General features: G+C 40.1%; 1 protein-coding gene and 1 long non-coding RNA gene across 9 annotated transcripts in view; one reads left to right on the forward strand and one right to left on the reverse strand.

Moving 5' to 3' along the window:
• The window catches only part of RAP1A (RAP1A, member of RAS oncogene family), a 71,700-nt gene that overhangs the window by 18,008 nt on the left and 31,661 nt on the right, over nucleotides 1-22,031 (reverse strand). For 4 of the 8 annotated variants that reach the window (XM_050954405.1, XM_050954406.1, XM_050954408.1 and 1 more), the window contains 2 exons: nucleotides 15,692-15,752; nucleotides 5,928-5,955 (listed from right to left, as the gene is read on the reverse strand). In XM_050954405.1, the coding sequence (XP_050810362.1) occupies nucleotides 5,928-5,955; nucleotides 15,692-15,699 (36 nt within the window). In that variant the 5' untranslated portion in view covers nucleotides 15,700-15,752. Of the gene's footprint in view, nucleotides 1-5,874; nucleotides 5,956-15,212; nucleotides 15,329-15,691; nucleotides 15,753-22,031 lie in introns of those variants that run through there. The other 4 variants (XM_050954403.1, XM_050954402.1, XM_050954400.1 and 1 more) reach the window with 3 other exon arrangements.
• Nucleotides 19,341-21,422, forward strand: LOC127051742 (uncharacterized). Its single transcript, XR_007774585.1, has 2 exons — nucleotides 19,341-19,836; nucleotides 21,096-21,422. It is a non-coding gene; the product is annotated as an uncharacterized LOC127051742 (long non-coding RNA).

Raw genomic sequence — 22,031 nt, forward strand, 5'->3', positions numbered from 1 at the left:
CAATACCGACAAAGAGATCCAGCAAGATTTCAGAATGGCACATTTAGAAACTATCTGTAAATCATTCATCTTTTAGTAATTGTTTTTATAAAAATCAAAAAAGAATAAAAACCAACTAGAACAGTGCAACATACATTCAACAACCACAATTTATATTAAAATAGAAGAAAGGAGATACCACTTGTTTTAAAACTGAAGTTCTTTCCTCTCCTGTGCACGCACTCAAAGCGAAACTAGGATGGGAAGCTTTTGACATGGCTGGTGTCTGGATATCCAGTATTTATCTTAAATTTGTAAAGGACCCTATATTTTAACTGTTGTTTTAGGGCTTTTGGATGGAAACGTATGCTTTTCCACCAACCACGCTACGGTTTTCTACTTCTGCCCTGTGAGAGAGATGAAATTCACTTTCACCTATTCCAGGGCTTTGCAAGTGTCTTTCATAGTATGGAGCATATCTTAATAGAAAGGCATGTGCTTTAGATATTTCCTCTCCCATTTGTGATCGCAGAGCATCCCTGTAACAACCACAGCATTTGCTTACATAGAAGAGTGAGGCTTTTAGCTTCTTTTCATGTGATTTAATAGCGAGAAATAAGGAAAATGTAGCAGCAAGTGCGACCAGCCAGATCTCTGCAGGTCACTATTTGAGAAATTTGGAACTGCTCTACTTTCAGAGTGGCAGATTTTTTGTTTTAACCAGATACTGCTACATAATCTACTAGATAAACTTCGGTCTGTGAACCAGGAACTACTAAATTCTAATGCTAATCTGTCTCTGAATTGCTACATAAATATAGGTAGCAGCAACCTCTGTGCCTCATCTCACACACACACACACGAAACATGCTTTTGCTCCTAAATATGTGGTTTCAGATTTTGAAAGAGTAGCACACGGCCAGATATCTCGAAAAGGCATCACTGTATTCTGGAGAATACAAAATGCCCACTGATTTCTTTTAAACTTGCAAGAAAACAATTTTCTAGCTTTCATGCTTGAGAAGATTTCCTGCAGATGAGAGGCACGCGCCCTCACTCAAAAGCTAAACTTATTCTGTAGTCTAGAACAGTGGTTTTCAATCGGTGGTCCCTGGACCTCTGTGGGTCTGCAGACTATGTCTAACATTTCCAAAGAGGTACAGTATGCACCTCCATTTGAAATTTTTAAAAGGTTGAAAACCACTGGTCTAGAAAGACTTAAAGTCTCTTCTTCTCAACCATTTCCCTATCACACTGTATGTTTGTTGTCTCAAAGGTCTCTTCAGAGAGAAGATCTCAGAAATAACACTTCCAATGAGATCATCGGTAATGCAATCAGCCATGGTGTTACAGAAGGCAACAGGAGCCCCACCACAACAGGCAGAACTCCTTTAGATTGTGGTGATTATACCCGGAGACTTCTTAATGGTTACTACCAAAAAAGGTACAAAGACTTAGTTTTTGGTTAAGAGGCTAACACTGGAAAATGTGATCCAGTCATGATTCAAAAAACCAACTGTATCTCATTTATATACTGTTAATAGTTTCCCCATGTTTGTAAGTTAGTCTTCACCACAAAGGTGCTGGAACCTGGCAGACCACTCCGAACCTCTTCTTCTAATGTAATATCCCAATACAGCTTGTTTTGTAATCAAACATATGATGCACCTAATGGAAGAAAGTTATTAACTGAATCCACAGGGCCTCGTTTTCAGAAGAAACTATTCAACCGCAGCTCCAACCAAACACGCTGGGAGCTGCAGGGATCAACACTTCTGAAAATAAAGTTCCTTGTTTTCACCAGGTCCAAGACTGCCCATTACATAGAAACATCACTGTATTTACATTGTGGCTCTATTTGTTACCTAGTACTTTTCACCTTCCAAGCACTTTACTGATATTTGCTGATCTCCACAACACTCCTGTGAGGTAGGTAAGTACCCTCACTTTATATGTAAAGTAATTGAGGCAGACAGGAGGAGAATTCAGAAGTTTCTGGCTCCCAGCCACACCTTGCTCCGTTACTTATATTACTCTCCCTTAGCACAGAGCTTGCATGTTTGCTCATTTTGTGTTTTTCCAATTATACATATGACCATTTGCAGCCAGATGCTGCTAACTTTACTTTCTCACTGATTGGGCAAAGGATCTTGCTTGCCATTAGAAAGGAGCAGAAGTCCATCACAAAACAGATGACTATTAAAAGAAAGCTTTAAAATAATTGTGCATTAGTTACTACACCTCTACCCCAATATAACACAGTCGTGGGGAGCCAAAAATCCCTACCGTGTTATAGGTGAATGTTAGGATATAGATATTCAAGCCTGTCTGCAAAGGCCTAAGAATTTAGGTGTATTCTTACCACTTAGCTAGTTATAGAGGCATAAAAGAAAGAATCAAAATCACTGTCTGTCTGTGTAAGGGCCTTCTCTTACTGTGACAGGCTAAGGCCTTCAGCTAGCAGCAGAGGCAGCCATAAGCTGGGAAGTGTATGGTCACATCCTCACATTCCAAACTAGTCACATTGAAGTAAGGTGCTACTGGGTTGTTAGGAATACAATCCTGTCCTGAGGCCATGGCTACACTGGCACTTTACAGCACTGCAACTTTCGCACTCAGGGGTGTGAAAAAACAACCCCCTGAGCGTGCAAGATACAGCGCTGTAAAGCCTCAGTGTAATCAGTACTGCAGCGCTGGGAGCGCGGCTCCCAGCGCTGCAAGCTACACCCGTAAGGGATGTGATTTACATGCAGCGCTGGGAGAGCTCTCTCCCAGTGCTGGCGCTCCGACTACACTCACACTTCACAGCGCTGCCGTGGCAGCACTTTGAAATTTCAAGTGTAGCCATACCCTGATATTCCTATCACCTCCAGAGAAAGGGAAGAGCCTAGAAGATGTAAAAGGAAACTTAGTTTGATAGCATTCTGTCTGGAAAGAACTCACTTATCAATAGCTGGGATGTGAAATCCTCATTTCTGTATTGTTCTATCACACTAGTCTCCACTTCCCTATTGTTTGTCTGTATAATCTCTGTCTGGTTCTGTGATTGTTTCTGTCTGCTGTACAATTAATTTTGTTGGGTGTAAACCAATTAAGGTGGTGGGATATAATTGGTTAAATAACCATGCTACAATATGTTAAGATTGGTTAGTTAAATTTCAGTAAAATGATTGGTTATGGTATAGCTAAACAGAACTCAAGTTTTACTATATAGTCTGCAGTCAATCATGAAGTAAGGGGAAATGGGAACAGGGACTGGGGATGGGGGTGGAGGAATTGGGATCATATTTTGCTAAAGGGGGGAATGGGAACAGGGGATGGGAATAGGAACAAGGACACAGGCAAGGCTCTGTGTGTCAGAACTGGGAAGGGAGACACTAAGGAAGGAAACTGGAATCATGCTTGCTGGAAGTTCACCCCAACAAACATCAGACTGTTTGCGCCTTTGGACTTCGGGTATTCTCTCTTCATGCGAGAAGCACCAGGGAAGTGAGAGGGTGAAGGAATAAGCCCCCAGCAGTGAAACGCCTTTATATCACGGTAGCGGTGGCAGGGCTGCAGCGGTGATTTAAAGGGCCCGGGGCTCCCTGCAGCAGCCAGAGCCCCGGACCCTTTAAAGAGCCGCCGGAGCCCTGCTGCTACCACGCTATATGCGAACCGGCGTTATATTGGGTCGCGGTATAGCAGGGTAGAAGTGTATTAAGGACTTTCTGTTATATGGCCATTAGTGCCAGAGGGCAGGGCAAGGAGAAGTGTTGCACAATCAGCATTATATTGGGAATTAAGAGTCAAAACAAGAAAGGAGGCTTTGCAGTGAAACACCACCACATTGTATTCTAAACTGTCATTCAGATACAGAACTGAATACCAATACCAGCCTCTCCATAAGTCATTTTATTTTAGTCACTGGGGGGTGGGGAAAGGGGAGGAAAGAGAAATTTTAAGATTACTATTGGCAGCAAAATACCATAGTTCTATTCTGTTTTAATCTCTTCCACTGTATTATTTTAAAACCCATCTCAGAACCGCTCTTCTGATGGCTGTTTGTAAATAATTTGCTATTTTGTTACCTCTCAATGCCATCAGATCTTGACTTGTTTATTGTTAATTTTTTGTTCCCTATTATCAGCATGTTGGATCAATATTTCCATATACAATGCAATGTATGGTTATATAATGTAAACAATGGCATTTAGCTTACCAAATATCTGTTTATCACACGAGAGGCACACTCACGTTAAATACACTGGATATTATTATTCATTCACTCCAATTGTATCCCTGGTACAAAGCTGCTGATTAATGGAGTCACCTCCAATTTACAGTGTTGTAGGTGAGAAGAGAATCAGGCCATAATATAGATTACTTATAACAAACAAAAAACAAGTTTATTCGTCCACAGAAAAGATATGGGAATTAATGAGTCTGAAAAAAAAAATCTAACTTTTACCTAAAGGTTAAATATTTGGAAAAACAAACTTTTGTTTTTCATTAAGAAAAATCTGCAAGACTGAACTGATGTAGTTTTTACACTACAAGTGAGGAAACTTCTTCAAAGTTTGTCTAACCCGCTGTACACACCACTAAAATGTCAGACAAAATGTCAGAGTCTTATCACAGGACTCCTAAATCACAAATATTATATTCCTGATGAGAAAAACAAACATACTCTAGGGGACGATGGGAGGTGGGGGTGGGGAACAGCTTCATTATTAATTGCTGAAGTTACCATGGAAGAGTAGGATTTGATACAAACACATTTTTAAGAATAAAGGATGCAAGAGAAAACAATCTTACTATTCTTAACACCTTATTGTTTCCTACATTAAAAACAATTGGATAGCTACTCCCATCCCTAAGTGGCAGGGCGAATTTGCTTGTTTTAATAAGTTCCCACTAGTCCCCCTCTGCCTACTCCTTTCAGTAGTGAGCTGGCTGATTTAGATGTGATACATAGCTGACCCTATGCTCAGCTACAACAAATGACTGAAGTCTCTTTTACAGTGCATTTGCTTTGCTGTGAGCTCTGCAACACAAACCACTGAGAAGCAACACTCATACTTCAAGAGTGAGCAGCATCATCTGTCCACAGTTATCCTTCTACACCAGGGGTAGCCAACCGGTGGCACACGAGCTGATTTTCAGTGGCACTCACACTGCCGGTGTCCTGGCCACCAGTCCGGTGGGGGGTGGAGGGGGGGCTCTGCATTTTAATTTAATTTTAAATGAAGCTTCTTAAACATTTTTAAAAATTTACTTTACATACAACAATAGTTCAATTATATATTATAGACTTATAGAAAGAGACCTTCTAAAAACGTTAAAATGTATTACTGGTATGCAAAACCTTGAATCAGAGTAAATAAATGAAGACTCGGCACACCACTTCTGAAAGGTTGCTGGCCCCTGTTCCACACTACCAGTAGGCTGTTTCTTGCCACACTGGTTTCAGTCTAGTTCCATCTGCAACGGGAAACACGCAGCCTTCAAGGCATAACAGCGACCCTGCGCCTCAGGCATCAGCAATTCACTAGCATTCAAGCCAACATTCTGTGCTGCATTTTATTCTAGATTACACATTTGCAATTTACAAAATATATATTTATATGCTAGGTTATATACTGCAAAGTGAAAATAAAATAGTAGTGTAGGTCTTTTCACTGAAAACAATCTCAGTGCTCCATCTTTAAACATTTGGTCATTTTAAATGTAATACATTTACAACTAACTTGAGCAGTTCAACAGCAGTAATCCAATCAACTGCTGTGTATGCAGAAAGTAACAAAAGTGTCCCGATAGTGTAAAATAATCCTATTTGCAACGAGACACTGGTGAAATGTTTGATACTGCCCTCCAATGCACAATTTTCAAGTCAGATACTCAACACTCACTCACCAAAGCGGACTTCCCAACGCCTCCTGAACCCAGGACCACTAGCTTGTACTCACGCATGATGTGGTCGTAAATAGAGGCAATCTGAAAAACAGGGGGAAAGCATGGAATTAGGAGCAACATTTGCAAGCATCACCTCAGAAACATTACGTGTTCTCCCAAAGAACCGCTGTCATAGCACATTTATTTGTAGAATAGACTATTTTGTATAGCTAAATACAAAAATCTCTTCAGCAGCAGCAAAAATATTTTTATTTTAAATCTGGGAACCCAAGCAAATGTGTACTTTGATGGCTGTAATTTACTGTACTCAGCGTTGGAACCTTCAAATTAAAAAAAAAATAAATTAAAAACCCACAATGTACTTTCCACCAGGATGCTGGTAGATGTACAAAGTCTTTTTATTGTTTCTGTTTAATGTTATAATACAGGCTGGGATTTCCCTTTATTTGTTTTAAAGACTTTCAGTTATTCACCTATTTCAGGAAACTTGTGAGGAGTCTGACTCTGGAATTCATTTCTTCCCTTGGGACACCAAAATTTAGACCTGTTAACTTTCTGGGAAAACTACAAAGTTAGTCTTTTCTTTCAGGTGTTTGGGAAAAAAGAGGGTCAAAAGCGGAGTTATTATGGTGGCATGTTTTGTTGTAACAATAAAAGGGCATTTTGATATGTATCCATCTATGAAGGGGAAACAATTCTTCCATAAAATCTAGCTGCACAAAATATTACTACTTGCTTATGGTACCTTTCATTCACTCCTCCAACATTTAATTGCATAAAAATACAAGCAATTAAACAAAAAACTTGAACCAGTGAAATATAAGCACCAGAGTTTACTTCACCCACCCACCCGCAACAGGGAATGATTTAAGAGGTCAGTATTTTCTTTCTGAAAAAGGTCAGGCCTAACTCACTGCTGCCAAGTCAGAAATCTCTCTGCTCTTTCAAGCAACGCCTGTGCCTTTTTATGGAAATCTCTCAACTCCCTATGCAGCACAAGAAAATTTCTCATTCTCATCAAGATGCCCTGACAAATAAGGAGAATGACAAAGCTAGCGATAAACATTTTACACTATGTTTACATTATAAGCCAGGCTTGGCTGCCCCATCAACAGAGCCCAAGCAAACAATGACCTCACCAGCTAATTATCTGTTCATTCTTGCCCTAGTAAAATAGCACTTTCTTCCCAAGTAAGGATTCAGAACTATGAATGCTATGAAACTGGACAGGTTTAGTTTCTCAAAGGGATTTCAGACTAACTTTGCCACATGATTTATGGGCCTTTCTAGGTATAATCTTATGATTTGTTGAAAAAAAAAAGATTTATTCCCTGTAGCAGGATATAAAAATAAACCAACTTGCTCACTGGAATTAATAGTATACAGTGGGCATGGATTGTGTTCCCAGCTCTGCCACTGATTCACTCTGTGACCATGGGCAGGTCATTTATAACCTGTCTGGGCCTCAGTTTATACATCCATAAAATGAGGGTGAAAGTTGTAACACACAAATTCTTGACAAGAAAGTTGCTCTAGGAATGCGAAGTACTACTGATGGAAAACTTATCCTGAACTCCAAAGACGCCCTGTAGCTAAATTACTTGGAGTTTATGTTCTTGAACAAGATGAAGAATCCATAAGTACATCCCCATTTGTTTTAAGTTCAAAACTGACATAGTATGAGACAGAGACAAATCTAAAGGCATTACCTAAAATTAGCAGGCTGGGTGATACAGAAACAACAGGTCTGATGTGTTTCAATTAGAGGATCGAACAGTCCCTCACTACAAAAAACACTTAGCAGCAGCCTTCATGGAAACATGCAAGATTTTGGAAATGTGCATGCAGAATTGTACATGCACTGTTGAACACATCCAGCTTGCTCAAACTCTAATCTGCATGTGCAGGTCAGACGCTGCATGCACAAACTAAAATACATATAAAGGTGTGAACAGATTATAGCACCTGTATTTTTGAAAATTTAGCCTACTATGTTTACTGGCTATGAACAGTAGGGATGGACTGGATTGTCACTTCAGGATAAGCCTTTGTTTTAGAATGTTATAAATGTAACATTTTGCCTTATGATAACTGGGTGGCAGGATTGTGACAGAGAAGTCAATCAGACCCTGGTGTACTACTCAGAGGCTTAGCTTCCTCCTAAAGTGCAATATGTCTGCCTACTGCAGTTCTACTGCTTAAATATTCAGTTTTAACCCTTGTTATAACACGCTTGACCTGTGATCCAACGTTGAGGGTAACACACAAAATTCATCTTGCCTAACAATCTCTGTGTTTTATTTATTTCTCGCTTTTAAGCTGCTAAAATTTACGATGGTTCTACCTTCTTCACAACCTTGCACCTGATCTAGCAAAGTGTGCAGGTGTGTCTTTATGTGTGTGTGGTGGTAATGGTGGTGGAAGAGGTCTTCTGGATTAGGGCCTTAAGGCTCAGAGTTTTAACAGCTCAGAGTACTGTAGTGAGCTCATCACTGAAGTGAATGTTCATATAAAGGTATATTCATTTAACAAAAATATATCTTAATAGATTAATTCAATGCCACATAAAATTAAACTACACTTGTGGAAATAAATACAAGTAATTTTAGCAATGTGATGCTTTAGGGTTTTTTGTTTATACATTCATTTACTCATTAATTTGCAACATTTGATTATCTGCAATGGGGCTCCCAATCGTATTAGCTAGAAGATTCTACCACACAATGTCAGTGGAGAAAATTAGGCTCCATTATTTACTGCAAGTATCTCTGAAGTCCTGTCTTCTGAGACCAAAAATCCACAAAGGAATGAGCCACAAACATTTTTAGGTCAGGTTGATTTATACAGAAGGCTACATTTTATGGCCATTAATGTATCAATGCCCTTTATAACTAAAATAATAAAACTAAAATCTTGGTCACTATTTTAAGGAGCCAATGCCGTAACAACCGACAGGAATTCTTTGCAGAAGTAAGATTATTTGGAAGTTACCATTTTGTATGAGACCTACCTCTCACTGTGGGATCTGAGTAACTCTCAAGCAACAATTAATTTATCTTCACAGCCTGTTTGTGAAGTATTATTCCCATTTTATAGGTGCAGATATTGCCTCTGAGAGATTGTGTGACTTGCCCAAGGTCACACACGTCTATGGCAGAGCTAGTTACTGAACCCAGTTTGCTCGAGTCCCAGACCAATGCCTTAACCATAGACCATCCATCCATGCTCATGTGGTAATAGATGCAGAATACATCACAGAAATCAGAGAGAAGAGATCTGTTAGGTCAAATCCCATCTACTCCTCTGGTCACTTCATTTTAATTAAACAAAGATACATAATTCATGAATGCTGGACACAAATTAGCATCTCCAACTGTCACATCAGTTCTAATGTGTGCCTCGTGTGGCTAGTGTGTTTAACAATTGATGCATCTGCAGTCACATAAAAGAGAAATATTTTGCAAATAACTCTGCTCACTGGGCCCTATGGATAAAGCACTCCAGCTCTCTGCAGGGTTATCCCAGCAGCTCTCATTGAAAAAATGGTTGCAGCTGATTCTCTGGAATATGAGACTGTCTAATGAGTCATTGTGCTCACTGGTGCACAGGACAGGGAGTCAACACTCCAGTGTTTTACTCCCAGCTCTGCCACAGAATCACTGTGACACCTCAGGCAAGTCACTTCCCCTCTCTGCGCTTTAGTCTGCTCTGTGCAATGAGGCTTCTTCGTAAAGCACTTGGAGATGTATGGAAGAAAGGCACTTTGAACGTGCTAAGTGCTATTAGTTAGTAGAAGCCTTACTCCATGTTGTATGGCCTCACTGGCCTGAGGTTCTACCTCTTAATTCACACACAACTCTGCTAAACCTAGGCCCAACCAAATCCATCTTCGCAGGTGGGACTCTACTTCCTGCTTTGGACAGGAACTCTGTTCCAATGCAAGTTTACCATACCAGACAGAATAGTCATCTACCATCTCTCAAGGTACCCTTACGCCCCCTTTGCTGTGGTATCAGAACACTTGAACTCTTTTTTCCCCCCTTCTCCTTGTTAAAAGCAGGTTTAATACTCTCTGTGCCTCATCTGATCTTTAATGGCCTAAACTGAATAGTCCTCATAAGTCTGTATATAATTGCGTAACTGTAACTAAACATGAGATACTAGCGTTTTGGAAATAGTGTCAGCGGACTTGGTAACAGGGAGGGAGGGAAGGGAAAGTAAAGTACAACAAAGCAGGAGTTGAGAGCAACAAAGCCTGATCTTAACTACTAGATCCTACAAAGACACATGTCCTTTTTTTTGGTGGTGGTGAGCTAGGGAGGAGTGAACACTAAGGCAGGTTGAGTTCTATGGCACAAAAATTACAAGAGCATCTTAAGTTATTAACGAGCCAGAGCACGGCAGCAATGCAAAGAACACACTGACAATACAGAAATTCACTGACAATGTTAGATGCAAGCGCTTTTCAAAGGGAGAGCAGTACATCCTCACTGGACTGGCAAGTTAAAGTTCGTGCAACCCAGAGACTAACAAAATACCCGACATTGTCCTCTCTACCTTTTTAAACAACAAGTCATTGGGGAGCTCTTCTTACGTTCAGTTCAGTTCCCTATCCATTGGGCCACAGTACCTCTTCTTAGGACCTGAACTTGACACAGACAGGGGTTGTTTTGGTTTAAATCAGTACGCCATTTTTTAGCGTAAAGATGCATCCAAGTTTTCTTTGCAAATTCATTTACATGATTTTGTACCTACCACCATTTTGATTTAGCCTCATTTTCCAAAGCTGCAAAATACAAACAATACTAAGGTCAAGCATACACTACAGACTCATACTGGTATAACGACATCACTCACTGGTGTGAAAAATCTACACCCCGGAGCGACGCAGTTATACTGACCTAAACTCTTACTCACCTACCTGTGGCTGTGAACATCTTAAGTCCTGTAGCTCAGATCTTGCCTACGTTCAGTATCACTTTCTTCCCCAACCACCCAGATTTTACAGCTGATTCAGAGAGGTTGAGAACAAAATTAACTTTGGGTGCCCATCCTTACACAACTTGGGGCTGTTTCTCTAGTGCTGATGAGCACCTGCCACTTCCACAAACTTCCACTTTGTAAAAACTGTGAAACTAAAAGCCAGTTGTGCAGGATTCCCCCAGCATGGCAACTAAATATCTAAAACCAGATGAACAATATTTATACTCTGAAGTTAGCTGGCAATATGTTTTTTTGGCTAAAGTTGTGACAACAGTTTATTTACATAAGTTCTTCCACTTGAAAACTTCCCTGAGTAGCAACATTTGCTTCCTTTTTTCAAAGCCACCATTTTGGACTGAAAAAAGAAGGGGGATTTCTTTTAATTAACTGTGAGTAATATAGAGAGTAAGATCTATTCTTAGGATTTAAAAGGGAATGGCTTTTAAGGGAAGTATAAAAGCAACTTGTTTTATCCAGTCTACCCTTTCCTTTCCAGAACACCACACTCTGGTCCCTCCCATTCAAAAACACAGTAATCAAGTTAAGGCTTAGATTAAGCCATGAACTCTTTCACTTCTTTTTTTATAGTCAAAAACACATGTGGGGAAGTTACAGACAGGGAGTATTACAAGAATTCTCATTTTCTACAGTATTTTCCAGTTACTTTTTTTTGGATGCAACAGGAAATCAAGATCTTGACCTCTTGTGATTAATCTAGGTACTTATACAGCCCATTACATGGATTAATTATCCATGGCACGTTTGCAAGATATTAATATCTGTTTATACAGCACCAACAGAGTGCTAGGGTCTTTTCATATAGGCATTATTACTATTCAATATCCCGGCCAATTTTTCATTTGGATAATTTCATTATATCTAAATTCCCCTTAGGTTTCAGTTAGACACAGTATCATTCATTTCCACCCTTAAACTTTCTGTAGTGGTACTATGCGCTGTTAAGCAGTGACTACACCTTCGTGGTGTATGCAGCGATTTCTCTGCATGAAAAGTACTTCTTCCAGCTCAGTGATGAAGCACATTTGCTATGGAGTTTAAGAAATCGTGTATTGCTGCTGTTTATGGTGTGGATAAACAGAAGTTTTCAGTCCCCAGGGCTTTCCATTGGGCACCTATCGCAAGCACTGATTTCACTTAAAAACAAAGAACAGACAAATATAGAAGAACTACAAGTCCTTTCTGGGGAACTGAGTAATAAGTGCTTATTTGATAGACAACCAGTTGAAAGGGCCAAGAAAGCCAGTAGGCAATCACACTAAGCACTCTTAAGTTACAAGACATATGTAGTATACAGCATTTTGACCAGCACATTTGGTATATTAGTCAAATAGGCCAGGATACAAATAATTGAATTAGAACTGCCCTACTCACATGCAGAAAAAGCTACCTATTTAAAATAGATACTCAAGGGGCAAAGGGCTGGTTTCTGATAGTCAGTCTTGGAGTAAGCAGCAAACCTAAATTACAGACTCTCTCAGAAGTGCAATTTTAAAGAATAGCAGTTATAAATCCACTAGGTCTGGATTTTATCTGTAGCAATGGACAAACCTCATGGTCGTGTAACCCACACACCATTTGGGTGTGGTGTTCTCTCCCATCTAGCGGCATCAAGACCACTTTTAGAGAGAGAAAAAATGAATCTGCTCTACAGCCTTTGCTAACAGCCAGTTGGCTTTTAGCTCATGCAGTACAGGCTCATGCATTAAGCTCCAGAAATCCCCAGTTAGATCCTGACCGCCAGCAACCGGGGTCTGTTGACATTACTGTTGTGCCACTGAGAATTTGGCATTGCAAGATTAATCTCCCTAAGCAAGTTACAGTTTTTCACTTGCCCAATGTCTTCATCCAACAATCAAAATGTAGCTGTTTGAAACAATGATTTTTAACACACTAGGGCAAGACCAGGCAATTAAAAGGACCTGTTTCTAGAACCAGAATTAAAATACTCTCTTATTTTCTTCTATTATTACTGTCACAAAAGACAACTTCCTCAAAAGCAAAAAAACTGGGACATCTGATTATTTATGCCACCATCCACAATGTGCGAGGTACTTTGCAGACACTCAAGAAGGGATGGTCCATGCCCTGCGGAAGTCACAGTCTAAAGACAAATTTGGAGAAGGGGAACAAGCTTTTTTTTTCCCCCAATACAAGTTAATTAGATGCACTACAGACAGCCTGGCAGAAGGGGGTCTAATGGGGTACATCCACACTACAAAAAACTAAACAAAAATCACACCACAGCAGCAAGTCTCAGAGCCTAGGAACTGATTTAGGCTCATGCCATGGAGCTCTAAATAGCAGTGAAAACATTCCCACTCCCACTGAGACCCACCCCATCACTGGGTGTCACAGCCTGGGTTCCACCCCAAGCAGGAACATCTACATGGCTGTTCTTGGTCCCATAGCGCAAGTCTGAGTCAGATGACCTGGGCTCTGAGACTCGATGCTGTGGGAGACTTTTCTGCAGTGTGGACCTAGCCTAAGACAGGCATAAAGCCCCAGTTTAGCAGAGCACTTGACCATGTGCTTAGGTCCATCCTATTCAGCAAAGCACTTAAGCACATGCTAAAGTACTGGCATTAAAGCATGTGATCAAGTGGTTTGCCAAACGAGGGCCTAAATAAGCAAAGCATTAGGTGCCCTGCACAAGGAGTTGGGAAAGGCATGCATAAGGGCCATGTGGGAGAAGACACACAGGGTATGTGTCCACAGATATTAAATAACCGCAGCTGGCCCAGATCAACTAGCTTGGGCTTGCAGGGCTCAGGCTGTGGGACTATAATACTGCTGTGTAGATGTTTGGTTTCAGGCTCAAGCCTGAGCCCAAATATCTACTCAGCAATTTTTAGCTCTGCAGCTGACTCAGGCAAGCCATGGCCATGCCTTGGGTCTTTTATTCCAGCATATAAGTACCCAAAGAGCACTGCAGGAGCTCATGAAAAAGACAACAATAAAATCTTTTTAGCAAAAATGCAGCAAAAAGGTTGATGAGATATGATCCCATTGAAGTAAAAGGACGGGACTCCTGCTGACTAGGTAAGTGAATACGCATATAGGCCTCTTTGTCTATTTTAAATCTATTTCTCCAAGCACTGTGTATCTTTGGGGCAAAATAAGTCATTCTTTGTTCCGAGAAAGTCCTTCTGTGTATCACTGCAAACATGCTCTCAGAGGATCCCAGTGAGGGTCCAACTATTGAATTATTATTATTATTGAATTATCATCAGGCCTGTATGTTTGGCTGATTGTTAACTCAGCATGAAAGCAGAAGGAAAATTGTTTGTCATATTTATTGGGATCCCAAAAGACAGCATTTTTCAGCAAGACAGATGCCAGAAGTAGCTTAGAATGCCTGTTTTAATTACACAATCTCTTCACACAGTTCACGTGCTGCAAAAGACAGCATACTATCAGAAGAGGACGATTTTATGTATTGCTCAAGTCAAGCGAAGTGGCATTCCAGGTTTAAGAATTGTGTCATTTACCGAGATAAGGATTTAATGCATTTGTTGCAAGTACAGAAACAAACATGCATGTTTGAATTGAAAAGGCTGATTAAAGGCTGGAACATACTATTAAAGGCTCAATCCTATGAAGGGGTGACCCAGAGCAATGACAGCATGCAGCACTTAAAACCGCTCTTTACATTTTCAAAACACTCTACAACCACTAATTAATCCTCGTATCATCCCTGTGAAGTAAAGCAATACACCGTTTATACTGTGTAAAAACTGAGGCACAAAGAAGTAACTAGCCCATAGCCACAGAGGAAGAGCCAGGATTGTAACTTGAGCAATGGACTGGGAGCCAGGAAATCCAGTCCATTACATCATGTCCCTTCAGACAGGAAATTTTGCACTAAAGGGCTCAATCGCATTTTCACACACTTCTGTGCTATGTAAGACCAGCTAATGTGCTTGTGCACAGACATTAAGACAGAATTTACATAAGACTTAGGTACATACATGTACTGCAGCACTGTATAAGCAGACTAAAAAAATTAAGACATTTGTCAGACAGCCTCTATTTTCAAAAGCATTTCCTTGCAGCCATTAAGAGGATTTAAATAATTCTCACTTTATAATAAATACAAAGAGTCTTTGGGAAGCCCTTCTGGAATGGACAGCTGGCCCAACCCCTTTTTCTACGCCCTCAAAAAACTCTAGCCACTCACAGGAAATTCCTAACCTGCGCCTGGTGGAAAAATAAGCAAACCCACCACTGAACAGATGTTGAGTGTAAGAATTTCACACTAACCTGAAATGTAACACAAGCTCTTTCACAAATAACAGTCTGAGCATAATTTTATATGTTTGAAGAAGGCGGCTTACGTTTGGTTGGTTCCCCCTTCCTCCAGCAACTGCAGACAGAGCCACAAGTAACATTAGGTATGTGTGTATTGCTTGGTGTGTGGAGGCCTAGGCAGAAGTGTGGTTTGATGATTTTGCATATCCTGGTGAAATGTGCAGCATGACTGAAGACGTCCCCCCATTTAAGCAAGACAGTGACAAATGACTTTTTTTTAAAAGCATAGTAAGTATCCACATTGCTGACTGCCTCTTAAAGAATATAGAGCTGCCTTCACAAGTGCATGGCTCGCAACATTGTGAATGAAGATAGAGTAAAAACACACCTCCAACTTTCTGTAACTGCAGGAAACAGAGGGTTTTTTTGTTTTTTTTTTAAACAAAAACCCTTGTATTAGACATTTAGTAATTCTTAAACCTTCCCCTCTTGTATCTCCAACCCCCACACTTTCATAATTTGCAATTTCATTTGAATATATGCTGAGAACATGAAAAGCTCATACCTTGGCATACAAGATCTCTCATCAGTGTTAACAGCCCTACTGGAGGTTTTTTCCAAGCTCCCTACAGCGGATTCGAAAGGATAAAAAAAAAATGCAGTTTAAAATATTTAAAAACACTTTTTAAAAGGATACTGTACCACACAGTTTACAGAGCAGTCATGGTTTTGGTTTGAATTTCAAGCCATTAACTATTTTGTTCCATCAAATGAATTCAGAACAACTTTTGGCTACTGGGATCAAACTACTCCAAACACACAAAGGTGCACTGGCATCACCTCTGGAATGAATCAAGTCCGACTGTTTTAACACATGTTAAATAATAGATTTACATACTCCAAGGCCAGAAGGGACCACTGTGATCATCTAATCTGTCCTCCTGTGCCCACAGAACTTCTCCCAAATAATTCCTAGAGCTCTTTTACAAAAACATCTAATCTTGATTTAAAAACAGTCAAGACTCCACCATGACACTTGGCATATTGTTTCATGGTTAATTACCCTCATTGTTAAAAAAAATATGTCTTATTTCTCATCTGCAATTTGTCTAGCTTCAACTTCCAGCCATTAGATCATGTTGTACCTTTTGTGAGGCTGAAAAGCCCATTAGCAAATATTTATTCCCCAGGTAGGTATTTATACGCTTCTTAACCTTCTCTTTCCTAAGCTAAATAGATTGAGCTCCATGAGTCTATAACTATGAAGTATGTTTTCTAATCCTTTAATCATTCCTGTGGCTCTTCTCTGAACCCTCTTCAATTTATTAACATCCTTCAACTGTGGACACCAGAACTGGACACAGTATTTCAGTAGCAGTTGTCCCAGTGCCAAATGCAGAGGTTAAATAACCATAGGTTTATCTTCAACCTTCGCAAGGTCCTCCAAGTCCCTAATTTTTCTCTCCCCTTTCACCTCCCAAGGATAGACCGTATTAGTCCTGCAGAGCTCCTCAACACAGTAGACCTGGGAACAAAGACCCAAGGAAGAGCCTTGAACACATACCCTTCTCTTGGTCCCTTTCTAAACAAAACCATTACTGTTAAGCACATCCCCCAGAGGCCAGGGTCAATTAGAAAACCTGAAAGTGAATATAGTTGACTAGTCTCCTGCATTTGTGATCTCAAATCACCCATGGAAAATGCTTTTGAAATTGGAGACAATGTATATTGGATTTGGAAAAGACAAATAGTAGAAAATAGTTTTAGGGTATAACTTACAAGCTCAGTCATAAAACACTTTATACAATTACTGTAATATATATAATTAAGAAACTGAATCATTATCATGGTCATTAAGCTCCTCTCTAAAGAGAAATTAAAAGTACAATGCTCCTAGACAGAGGTTTCCAGAAGCTCAGAGAGCAACACACTTCCCCAAATTGCAATGGAACAACATACTTTTAGAGCAAGCCTAAATAATTTGATGCTGTTCCTATTAGCCTACCTCCTCCCACTGTTCATTCTTACATCACATTATGCAAATTGCTAAATAAGCAGACACTGTATAGAAAGTATTGTCTTATACTAAACCAGTGCTACAACATAAGGAAGGTTTTTACAAAAAGTGTTTCTATCAATTGCTTTATGTTTTGTTCCAATATTTACTCTCTAAAAAACTCCAAAGGTTTTTGTTTCTGTTTCTTTAAACTTAAAATCAACTCCACAGTGTCAGGCAAAGGCCATGAAATATTCAGCTGCTCCATAACTAGATACTAGTCAGTCTTTCGAGCAAAAACCAATGAAAAACACTGGCCAACCAACAAAGGCAATAAACAAACACTGAATTGAAGGAATGCCAAGATACCATGCTTTCCAACAGCTGGATTTACAGATACAGCATTGCTCTCCAATCCCAACGGAGCTGAGATAGGCCTTCAGAAGATTTCTAACCCACAGAACTGGGGAGGGCAAAACTGGACCTTCGCTTTAGAAGCTAGCAAGGCATATTGAGAACTACATGATGCTCGTGCTTCAGAGCAAATATTGTTAACTTCCAAGAATTACCTGGTTTTCTCCTCTCCACAAGTACACACAAACAATTCACACTATGCTGCCAGTGTTTGTGACACTCGGGATACCATATTTTTTCTTATTGCCTCTGCTCATGTAATCTGAGGGCTCCAGAAGTATCTCTTCTTTTTTACCCACCAAAGTCTTTCTGTACTCAAGTGCACCCAAAGGCTCTAAAACCAAAATACAAATAAAAAGCCCAATATATATTTAAATCTTATGATATTCTGGGGCTTAACTCAATTTTTGAACAATGGAGTTGGCAATAGGGTACTCCATTATTGCCTGAGTCCACAGCAACTCTGTATACTACAATCTTGCAGTTGTGAAATTAACACAGGCTACATTACAGGACACCACAACTTGTATATAGCTCTATTTATACTGTAGTTTGCCCTGTGACTCCTCACAAACAAGACTTACAAGCCAAAAGGCACTTAAAGAAAAAAAGAAGACTGGTGCGTGCTTAGGGACAGTGGTTCTCAAAGTTTTTCTTATTATGGTGCATGCCTCCATATCAATTCATAGGTTACCTCCCATTCAACTGTCCCAATTCAAGTCAGGCAACTTCCCTGTGGTGCGTGGTTATCTGAAACAGTATTCAGTAAATATCAAGGAGATAACATTAGAAAAAAACAAAACAAAACACAATGCCCTGGTGGTGCTTGCTTCATTATATCTTCAGTATTTCAGACCTGTGCTGTTTATTTCCTCTTTGTGACTAGGACTTTAGACTTAATACCAAATCCTCCTCCTCCCCCTCACACTGCATCCAATGGTCAGATTAAGCAGCAAAGAATCCTGTGGCACCGTATAGACTAACAGACGTTTTGGAGCATGAGTTTTCCTGGGTGAATACCCACTTCGTCTGATGCAACGTTCAGATTGTTAGCTTTCTTTAAAGGTTGGTGACCTTTAATTTTGGGAGTCTAAACTGAATCGCACTTGCCTCTTCACCAAAGAAACATTGAAATAAACAAAACAGCTGTGCAGAGAGCAGAAAGACGCTTTTTTAAAATTTTATTTTATTTTTGAGTTTACTGGATCCCAAAAGCTCTTGGATATGCAAAGGGCCAAATAAATTCTTTTGGCCCTTTGCATTTTGGTGTAAACCGGTCCAGACTGATTTGCGGAATCCTGAATCGTGCTACATTTAGCAGGAAACTGCTTGAAGACTGAAAGATGCTTCACCACAGGAACAGCTGCAGCTCCATGGACCACCCATAAGGGATTCCATGAACGACAGTTTGAGAACCACTGGCTTAGTCTCACAATGTGACTTTAGCTCTATTAATACAAATGTTGGTCCAGATCCTCAGCTGGTGTAAGACAGAATAGGACCATTCACCTCCAGTTGTAAGAAAAAGTAACAAAAAACATTTTTGTTTTAAACTGTTTTCCTGCAGCACTTGCCATCAGTTACTGCAGCATTCGGATAATGCACCAGAAAGTGAAACTGAATAGTTTCTTGGAGCAAAGTGCAAAGAGTAATCAAGTAGCATACAGAGTGAAAAACAGATGTAATATCTAGTTTTAATGCAGTGCTATTAGTAACAAAATTTTAAATTTTAACCTCCCAGCACCTCTTTATGAACAGCCCTTTTAGAAACAAACGTATTGAACAGACAAGCTTTCACCGTGAAAAGATTCTTTTCGGATCCCACTTCCTCATACTTGGCAACCACCTCCCCACACACAGGCTACATCACAGCCATCAGGCTTCTGGTAGATGAGTGATAAGGATTTTCTTTGGAGCCAAGCAAGGCAACTGCTGAAGCTGACCACCATTAGAAACTCCCTTCCTGGAGCCGACTGTACGGCCCACACAGCACCCCCTCGACCTTGGCTGTCCTGAGTACAATTAGACTGGGAGTTAAAGAAGAGAGCCACATCTGGGTTACAGTGTGATGTGTGCCCCGAGTCAGAAGGTGAACTGAAATGGCTTTGCCTTAGCCTAATTTCACCAGAACAAACTGCAAAATAATCACCCAGTTTTGAAGAGTCTGTTCCTCCCTCACTGTGCGTAGGCCACTATCATCACTGTCAGCAGGAGTTTGGGAAATGGCATAGTAAGTATTTAGTGAGCAGATAGAGCCCCTAACAGGATCAGAAACACTGAAAAGCCTTGGAGACATTCTGGTTAGTTCATTTATTTTCTCTTTTGAATGCTGTGGAATTGTAATGTTTATGTTGAAACAGGACTATGTTCCTCCCCAAGTGCAAGCACCCACTCCAACACCCAAGAGATCAGAGTATGGGTATTTCGATTTAGGTCTTGCATGGATGGGACGGTCAACAACACTCAGCACTGGCCTCACTCTGCTCCCACTGACTTCGATGGGAGTAGCTTTAGGTCAGCATATATTTGAAAGTCCCATTCTATACATCAACCTTGCCTAGCACTCGTCAAGCACTCATTCTAACATGTTTTTTTGTTTGCAACGTAGATGTGACAGCCCAGTTACAGAAACTTAGCGATGGATTTCCTAGAATGGTTATGATGCTACTTCCACACTATAAATAAAACCTGTTATATCCCTTCTACCCCACAGTGTGCCCCGGTTAGTACTGTAGCGTTGATGGGACATTGTACTTGTGCCTGGAGAGAAAGGAAGAAATACTTCTCTATATCTCAAGCCATGGTGGTCATCAGCTCATTCAAAAACTGGTTGTTATGTGTCTTTCTATCTGTCTCTTAAAATTGGGTATTTAGATGGCTAAATGTTAGCAAATGCGCTTAGAAAACTGCACTTGCAATTAAATGATAGTATGAGAATAAGGCACAAAATCATTATTAATAATGATGATGCCTATTTCTTAATTAGCACTTTTTAACAGTAGATCTAAAAGTGCTTCACAATCTTTTTCATGTATTGATAGAGAAGCATTATCATCCTCATTTCACAGATAGGGAATTTGGGCACAGATAAGCTAAATGTTTTGACTAAAGTCACGCAGGAGGGTCCGTGCTGGAGCAGGGAAATAAACCTGTCTCCCCTATGGCCTAGGCCATGCTGTATCCACGGAACCATTCTTGCTGCCAACTTGGAGCCTCTCTTGGAGCGGGGGGAAGAAAAATCAAGGTCACGGACTTTCAGGCATACAAGCCATTTGTATTTAGTACAACACCACACAGTCTTATTAAGGCAAAGTCTGCCCCTGAACTTTACAGGACAGGGCAATATCATTTCTGTGGTAGTATTTCTCTCACCCTGTCATCCAACCATCCAGCCAACTGAGGGAGCCTCCATATTGATGATGATCAGCCTAATTATGATCTACAAGTCTAGTGCTTTTGAGAGAATAAGAAAATTCTCAAGAACTTACCACCTTGCTTTGGGTAACATATAACTACAATTCAGATATAAGCCTAAAATGACTCTATGTTTCCTTTCTAGTTACCAAGCATCTTGTAAAACACCCTTGGTATGCACATCAAAAAGGCACCAGCAGCTCAGAATTGCATTCCGATCCAGTCTTCATCATGTCATGTTAACCAGAGGAGAAGCTCCATAACCACAAACTCCCTCAGGGTAGCTTTTTATGTGCTAATCCTGCTGCCTGTTTCTTTAGAAGTTTCCATTACTAGCACAAGTTAATATATATATGCGTAATGTTTAGTTTTATACAGATATCCCATAGAAATAATTCTCTTTCAATGGACACTGACACCTACTGTTTTTCAACCACCAGAAAATGATGGAAATAAATCTATAGTCCATAGATACCTGCTTGAAACATTTTTTGCCAGTCTGTGAAGGACAGTAACATTCTCTCTTCCTATGAATCAGTGTAATATCAAATGTTCAAATAGCCTGCCTGCAGTTCCTGTTGTACTGAGCTTTACTGGCCAAAGATGTACGGAATGTTGTTGCTTTTGTCCGGAGTTATTTGCACCAACCTTTCAGTAGCTAGGTTTATTCTCAAATCCAGATACACTTCCAAAGCCCTGTTCTTTTCCTTTCCCTTCTGCAATGCCTTTGACTCTTCAGTACCATCAACTTCTACCCAATAGACACATTCACCTCTATTGTTGACCCTTGATTTTAAGTATTCATTTTAAGTACGGTATCTTTTTACACCATAAAGGAATATCCTCCAAGGCCCAAAAGGCAGTTGAATGGTCCACCTCCTACTAAAAAAATCAGTAGGAGTTGGGTACCTAACTCCCCTACTCTATCTTTGAAAATATTCCTCATTGCGTTCATGCCCTTCTCATCTACTACTGAATTTGTTTTTACAAATACCAAATTTGCACTTTGGGAAAATGTAAACAATTCAGTGTAACAGATGGGATGCTTTTCATAATCTCTGGCCTGCAGTCCAGAGGGCTC

Source organism: Gopherus flavomarginatus, chromosome 5 (genome assembly GCF_025201925.1).
Source record: "Gopherus flavomarginatus isolate rGopFla2 chromosome 5, rGopFla2.mat.asm, whole genome shotgun sequence".
Classification (NCBI taxonomy): Eukaryota; Metazoa; Chordata; order Testudines; family Testudinidae; genus Gopherus; species Gopherus flavomarginatus.